Source organism: Tyto alba, unplaced genomic scaffold (genome assembly GCF_018691265.1).
Source record: "Tyto alba isolate M040663 unplaced genomic scaffold, T.alba_DEE_v4.0 Super-Scaffold_45, whole genome shotgun sequence".
NCBI lineage: Eukaryota > Metazoa > Chordata > Aves > Strigiformes > Tytonidae > Tyto > Tyto alba.
In genome coordinates this window covers 41760436-41768280 of record NW_024881321.1, presented here as the reverse complement: position 1 = coordinate 41768280, position 7845 = coordinate 41760436, and the positions used below count along the sequence as shown (strand labels likewise).

The window sequence follows — 7845 nt, the reverse complement described above, 5'->3', positions numbered from 1 at the left end:
TTGTATAAAGTACGGTGTAAAAGTGCTCAGCAGAAGAGCTCAGCATTTTTTCATATTTTGTAATTATTAACATTTGCATTCAGGATTGAATTAGATCGAACAACTGTCTGGATGTGGCGTGGAGGGGGAGCGGGCCATCCCAGCGGGGTGGCTGGGTGCGCTGGGTGATGGGGGTAGTGGGAGAAGCAGCACGGATCCCCGCAGGAGCCAGGTAGCTGCAGCAGCCTTCAGCCCCCCCCCACACCCCCCACGTGGGCAGACAGGTCTCTGCCAGCTGGTATTTTGCAAGGATTAACGTGTCTTGAAAGAGGAGGCAAAATGGACGCGGGAGATGGGGAAACAGCCCCCAACCCACCACCCAAACTCTTTTGGAACAGGTATGGCAGTGTAGCCAGGCCTTTCTGGTGGGGACAGAGCTTGCACCAGCCAAAGGGGCTTTTCCCTCCCCAGCAAATCCCTTCTCCGAACAAAAAACTCAACTGTCCTAAAATGCAAACACTGTATCCCAGGGGGAGACCCCTTCTGCGGGAGAGAGGTGCCTACTCCAGGTGTTTCTTTGGCACAGCAATGGTGAGAGGAAGGGGGGGGTTTGGCTGGGTGGCCACAGCAGCGTCAACAAGCCCCGGGTGCAGAGGGGTGAAAGCGGGGGGGGGGGGGGGCAGGAGCCGGCGATATGGCCCCGGGAGGGGCGGGCAGGGCGGCGGCGGGTACCCGCGGGCTGAGCCCAAGCCGTGTCCCCGCTCCCCGGCCATTTCTGCCCTCCCTGGGGGAGAAGGGCAACCCCAGACCCCGGTGCCTCCTGCCGCCGCCAAAAGTGGGCAGAAATGCCCGGCGAGGCGAAGGCAAGGCTCCGAAACAACAGCTCCTCCTAGGCTCTAGCATACTTCCTTATCTCTCACTGGCCACTTTGCAGGAGTATTAGGAAAGGAAAAAAAAAAAAAAAAAAGAGCGAAGTGGGGAATAAAAAGAATGACCTACTTTGCAACAAGGAAAAAAAAAAAAAAAAAAAGGAGAAAAAAAAAAAAAACAAACGAAAAAAAGAGCTCTCTGTAAAGGTTTTGCTCTAATTGCCGGTGCGGCATTGCATAACCAAACCGGGAGCTCTTGCCTGTGCCCGGGGAGGCCGGGAACCTGCCCCGGGGCAGCGCGGCGCCGTGCCCCGCTCCGGCTCGGCGCCCCCCGGGATGGCGCAGGGCGCCGGGTCACGGCCCCGGGCCGGGGGCCGAGCGGGGGGGCCGCCCCAGGGTCCCGGGCGCAGCCCCGCCCGGAGGCGCCGGCCGCTCCGGGGGCTCCGGGGTCGCTGGGGGGGCGGCCGGCGGTGCAGCGCGGGGATGTCGCGATAGACACATGTAAACGCGGGCACGCTGGGGTTTGCTCGAGGCGTTGTGAAACCATCCTTGATGCGGGGCTGGCTTTTTGGTTGAGTGTTTTGTGGTTTTTTTTTTTTTTTTTTTTTTTTATTATTATTATTTTTTTCCCTGCTTCCCTTTTCGTTCTCTTTCCAGCTTCTCCTTTTCTTGGATCCTCGCCTGTCTCCTCCCACAGAACGAGAGAGAGAGAGAGAGAGAGAGAAAAAAAAAAAAAAAAAGGTCACGTATGTTTGGAAAAATATGTAGGTCAGTGGAACATTCCCTGCACTTGTGCACAGGGAGCCGGGGCGGGAGAGCTCCTCCGCAGCCCTCTCGTTACCCACCGCCCCAGCCCGGCCCTCCCGGAGCCCACCGCGGGGGGGGGGGGGGGGGAAGCGAGCGCCGGGTTCCCTTTACCCCTCCCTGACCCATTTTGCGCACCGGCCTCTGATTTGGGCTCCCCCCCCCCCACCCCCCCCCACCCCCCCTCCCTTCCTCCTCCCCCCCGCTCCCTGCCGGGGAAGGCGAGCGAGCGGTGGTGGCAGCCGGAGGAGCGGGAGAGCTGCCGCCGGGGCCGGGGCCGGGGCCGGGGCCGCCCATGGGCGCGGGGCGCGGGGCGAACCCCCCCAGCTCCGGCGGCTGAGGGCACGGGGAGGCGGCCCGGCGGCGGGGGGGCAGGCGAGGGGAGGCGGCGGCAGCGGCGGCGGGCGGCGATGAAGGGCCGGCGGAGAGGAGGATGCCCCCGCCTCGCCCTCCGGGCTCCAACTTCGCGGAGAACTCCCGGCCCCGCAGCCCCCGCGCCCGCCCTGCCTCTCCCGGCCCGGCGTCCAACTTAATGCCCCAGCGGGAGCCCCAGCCAGCAGCCCCCCCGGCCCCCGGCCTCCTCCCCGCCCCCCCCCAGCAGCAGCCCGGGCTCCCGGCGGCCTCCCGGTGCCGGCGGAGCCCCTGGCCCCGGCGCGCGTGGGTCCCGCGGCGCCCGGGGTGGCGGCAGCGCGGTATGCGGCGGCCCCGCGCACCATGAGACACGGCACCGGCACCGGCGGCAGGCAGGAGACGGGCAGCGTCCCCGGCTCCTCGTCGGCGAGGAAGAGTTTGCCGGTTCCCGAGGCCGGCCTCCTGCGCGGCTGGAGCAGCGGCGGCCGCTGCCGCAGCGGCACCGGCAGGCACCGGAAAAGCGGCGGCATCCAGCCCGGCGGCGGCACCGGCGGCGGCACCGGCGGCGGCGGCTCCCGCGCCCAGGTGGCCACCGCGGACAGCAGCAGCGGCGGCGGCGGCGGCGGCGGCGGCGGCTGGGGCTTCCCCGCCGCGCTCCCGCAGCACCGGCACCCCAGGTAACGCGCGGCCCTGCGGCCCCCGGCCCTCCCTCCTCCCCGCGGAGCGCCCACCCGTGACACCCGCGCGGGGGTGCGCCCGCCGGCGGCACCCACGCGGGGTGGCCGCCCAAGCGTGACCCCCACCCCCGGGGCGGCGGTCGGGGTCGACTCCCCTCTGTCCCACGCACCGCGGGGGGTGGCCGGTGTGCCCCGGTGGCGTGGGGTGGCGTCGCCTCTGCCGCGGGAAAGTTTCCGTGGGGAGCGTGCCGTGTATCTGTCCCGGCCCGGTCTGGCCCCTCCCTTTGGAAAAGTAAGTTGCCCCCCCCAACCTTGTCCCCCCCTCCTCATCCCATTTTGGTGTGGTTGGCAGTTTGTGGGGGGTTCGTTTAGGCTAGACTGGCCCAGGGTCTGCAACCTGACCGGGCAACGTTTGGTCGAGGAGGACTTCCAGTAAGCCCAGTGGGATTTCTGAATGGGCGAAGGCTCCCCGTGGGAGCCGAGGGTGCGTCGTGTGCCGGGAGAGCCCCGCCGCTGCTGCAGCCCTGCGCCGCGCTCCCCTTCGGTGTGCAGAACGGGGAGAAACGGTAAATCCAGGGCTGAGAGGCCATGCAGGACTTGGTTCACGAAGAGTTGCGCGGCGGTGTTTTCCTCTATGGTCACTAGCCTGATCTGCCAATTAACAAGCATGCTCATCCAGAAACTTTCCTCCGTACTCCTTAACTGTCTACAGGACGGCAGTTTGCTTTCACTCAAGTGACTCAGAAATAATTAGCGGTTATAAGCATTACAGCCAGCAGAGGAACTTGAATCTTCTCATGGTGCGAAATCTCCAGAAGGGCTGTCGGGTTCCCTTGGACGGGCACAGCTAACCTGAGCCTTCTGCTCAACAAGTGGCCACCTCTTGAAGTGGAAAATTATCTTGCTCTTACCCCCGTGTGAAATGTTAATTTGTGTCCCACTGTGTGCTTAGTTTGTTTGGTGATACTAAATAGTGTTCGCAGTTTGCAGACCTAGCCAGCTCGTCTGCTGATCCGTGTCCGAATCCGGGAGCTGTTGGCTGGTAGAGGACCCAATCCTGCATACGTTTCTGTAGATAAATATGGGCACGGAGTTGCTCTGCAGGGATGGCCTGGCAACAGGAGTATTTGCAGAACAGAATTGCCAAGCTGTGCGCTGTCTCACCGGACATGTGAAAACGAAGGTTTTCCAGATGCAGGTATCCGACACCAGGGTGATTCCCCAAGCTGGAAGCACTTCTGTGCCCTGCTCCGAAGCCTGGAGACAGTAGGCTTGCCTAAAATCGCTTTCCCTCCCAAATAAAGGTGCCACCCTGCATGTGTGCAGGATTGAACCCACAGACTGTGCTTTGCAGAGTTACGGTTATTGCCCCATTTTCTAGCGCAGAGCATGCGAGAGCGCTTGAAGGAGTTGTTATTTTATCATAGGCAGCAATATTGTCTGCAGTTAAAATTATCTAGTGCTTTCTCTGCTTTCAGGTGCTTATGCATTTGCTAAGTTTAAACCTAGGCTGACATTTTCCAGGTTGAGCGCTTGCTGAAGACAGAGTCTTTTTGGGAAATTTCAGATGAAATGGTTCAGCTATTTCTGAGAACATAGTTAGAGGGAAATGTATTCTTTGGCCACATATCTGACGAAGATGGTTTAGGTATACATCATCCTGCATTAGGAGACCTTGATCTTTCTTTTTCTGTGAATCTGCATTCTTTGGCTCTGTTGAGAAACACTTTCATTGAGACTGTTGAATTCTTGTGGCTTTGTGTTTTGGAGCAGGAAAAAGATACTTGGCTTGGGATCAGTCTTGTGATAGGGGTGTGCCTTATGTTAAGCCTATGAAAAGCATCCAGGATTTGCCTTGGTTATCATTTTGTCACAACGCTCAGGTTGGCTCAGCGCTCTCGGTGGAGGGGTGTTGAGGGCTTGACCATTGCTCTCACTCGCCGAAGACACGCTCGGCACGGAGCACGCCGAACACCCTGGTGCTGTTAGGAGCTGAGCAACTGCTCGTCTGCCTGGGAAGAATGAGAGCACTCCAGTTGGTGGCTGAAGGGCTGAGCAGGCTTTGCCCTGCAGTTATTCTTCCCAGATGTTACTGCTATGGTGAGCATCATAAGGAGGAAACGTTGAAGACCATGTCTTCGGTGGCAGGGTGTGCCTGCTAATATGGAGGCAGGGTGCAGAAGGAGGAGGGAACTGCTTAATTCACATACACAGCTACAAGAAATGGTGAGACTGGAATGGAGAAGAAGGATTGGTGATGGAGGCGTAGGGAAAGTGAAGAGCAAGAACCTCAAATTAAGTCAGAGGGCCTAATGGGGTCATAGACAACAAAGCTTGTGAACAAGGTGCAGAGAACTGTAGATAGAGGTGGAAAACCCAGACAAGGAGAAGGAATGGTGGGCAGAAAAAGGCGATGAGAGACTTACGGTGGACAGGAACAGGAGATCTGAGCTGCAAAAGCAGTGGTTTCCACTCTTTCAATGATCGGGTCATGGTACTACTGCTTTTTCAACCTTCTCATCTTCCTCCTCACACTGCCTACTGTGTTCTTCAGCACCTGCCCTAGTCCCATCACAGAAATTGTTGCTGTTTCTTTGCCATGAGGAGCAACTATTCTTGCTCCAGTCATGGACCTTGGACCTGGAAAGGAGCTATCTCTATTGTGGAGCCTAGGCTCCTGAGTTGCATTGAACCCAAATGTCCATTCTCCTCCTAATCCTGCACCCCACCATCAGGCAGCACCCCCAGGGAGAAGGACCTGGCACCAGGGCCAGCCTTAGGCCTTCACCGTGGTGTCTGCCCACCTTCTTCTAGCACTAGGTTTGCCATGGACAGGATAGTAACTTTGCAAGATCCAGTTAAGTCTCACACTAGATTTTTTAGCTGTGGACCTAAAGGACTAAACCCTGCTGCGGTAGGCTGGGGTGGGGTTTCCACTTTTTTAAACTGGAGGAAGAATTTTTAGCTCAGTACATTAACAATACGTCAAAATAGTGGAGTCCCATGCTGATGTTGTATCATAATACATCCATTTAAGGGAGGAAAATTAAGATCAGCAACTGATGGTTTTGATTTGTAGCTCTGGCATTCTTTAAGGATAGGACGTTTTGCACATTACCGGTGTTCAGCCATAAGTTTTGATCAGTCATATTGATTACATCACTATACAATTGATGATTGGCAAATATAATACTACTGAAAATGACAGTCAAATACGTATTTTTTGTGTATTTCGTTGCTTTTCTTTTTCTTTCTTCCTTCCTTCCTTCCTTCCTTCCTTCCTTCCTTCCTTCCTTCCTTCCTTCCTTCCTTCCTTCCTTCCTTCCTTCCTTCCTTCCTTCCTTCCTTCCTTCCTTCCTTCCTTCCTTCCTTCCTTCCTTCCTTCCTTCCTTCCTTCCTTCCTTCCTTCCTTCCTTCCTTCCTTCCTTCCCTTCCCTTCCCTTCCCTTCCCTTCCCTTCCCTTCCCTTCCCTTCCCTTCCCTTCCCTTCCCTTCCCTTCCCTTCCCTTCCCTTCCTTCCCTTCCCTTCCCTTCCCTTCCCTTCCCTTCCCTTCCCTTCCCTTCCCTTCCCTTCCCTTCCCTTCCCTTCCCTTCCCTTCCCTTCCCTTCCCTTCCCTTCCCTTCCCTTCCCTTCCCTTCCCTTCCCTTCCCTTCCCTTCCCTTCCCTTCCCTTCCCTTCCCTTCCCTTCCCTTCCCTTCCCTTCCCTTCCCTTCCCTTCCCTTCCCTTCCCTTCCCTTCCCTTCCCTTCCCTTCCCTTCCCTTCCCTTTCTTTCACTGAATGTCAGTAATGTCTATTTGTGTTTATAGTTTTACTTTCAGGCTCTTAGGGCAGATACACTTGAGTTGCAGGTTTTGTAGAGGTATCATTATCTGTATAAAAAAAGTAATTTTTCTAGATTTGACTTAGCTTTCTGTTGATCCTTGATCTTATTAAAACTTGTTCTTGAAAAAGTAGGCTGAGGCCAGGCAAATATTTGCATATTAGCTAATTTAATTAATTCAGAAATCAGCATCACTGATAGACTGACTTTACGAGACTGATTACTGAAGTTTGAAAAAGAAACACCATGTAATAATGTTTAAACAGAATGCATAGATGGTGATGGATTTGTTTATGCAGTGGTGCTTTTTGGTATTTCACAGCTTTTTGGGAGGGACTAAAGCCATTACTCCTTGTTGTGACCTGTTACGGGCTCCACGGGATATATATGCACCAGTATATTGCCATCTGAATTCAGAAATGCAAGAGCTTCAGGGTGGGAAAGGTAAGGAGGTGTGAAGGGATGTGGTCCTGTAGGCTCGTGCTCTGAGTAAACAGCTGAGAGACTGCAGACATGGTTCACTCTCTGCTCCTTGCATTTACCTGGTGGTGGCTCAGGGATGTCAGCAGATTAGACTGAGGGATTTGGGGGCACAGCTTTCTTGGCATTGTACACATAAATTCATTTTGGGGGTAGCGGGGTAAGTACTGGTATTTATGCTTCTCTTCCTGCGTCTCTTCCCCCTGAAGGTAAACCATGAAGCACAACTCAGTCCAACCAAAATGTGTTTAATTACACTTTGGTAAACACATTTCTGTTCCTTTACCCAAGGACCATGGCAGAGATCAGTGTTTCTTGCATGCTGCCAGCCACATTTGAGAGGAATATTCTTATGCACCCGCAACGCTAGTTTTAATCCTGCTTTAGTCTGAAAATTCACCTGTGGCTTCAGGAAAGTAAAACTCTCACAAAAGTTAGGTCACTGGTGAGCTTGGACCTTTGTCACTAGGAGATAGTATTGCCAAATGCTTTGCCAGGTACTCTGTTGGTACCTGCCTGCTGTTCCTTGTCCTTTCCTTTGCCTGCAAGCTCTCCGAGGCAACGCCATCTCTTTCTCCTATGCCTGTGCAGCAGGTAGCATGCACAGAGCTCCAAGATACTCAAAAAATGACCATGTAAATGGTGGGAACAGGGAGGTTATCTCACCTTCTCCTGCTTGGGCACAAATCTGTGTAAAATAGCTGGTCCTTTGCTGGCCTGATTATGACAGAAGGTTTTTTTCAGCTATTTTGCCACTGTTCTTAGGGATCTGTGCATAAAATAGAAGATTTCTAGCTGAATGAAATGATCATATGGCAAAAAATTCTGCAGGATGTTTATGTGCATTTGAGATCAGAATAGTTC

At 55.0% G+C, this 7845-nt stretch overlaps 1 protein-coding gene across 7 annotated transcripts in view; it reads left to right on the top strand.

Annotated features, from left to right (window-relative positions):
- Window positions 1-1467: 1467 nt before the first annotated feature.
- NPAS2 (neuronal PAS domain protein 2) overlaps window positions 1468-7845 on the top strand; it is a 109214-nt gene continuing 102836 nt past the window's right edge. For 2 of the 7 annotated variants that reach the window (XM_042806155.1, XM_042806157.1), the window contains exon 1: window positions 1468-2680. In XM_042806155.1, the coding sequence (XP_042662089.1) occupies window positions 2367-2680 (314 nt within the window). In that variant the 5' untranslated portion in view covers window positions 1468-2366. Of the gene's footprint in view, window positions 2681-4672; window positions 4781-6823; window positions 6946-7845 lie in introns of those variants that run through there. The other 5 variants (XM_042806151.1, XM_042806158.1, XM_042806153.1 and 2 more) reach the window with 4 other exon arrangements.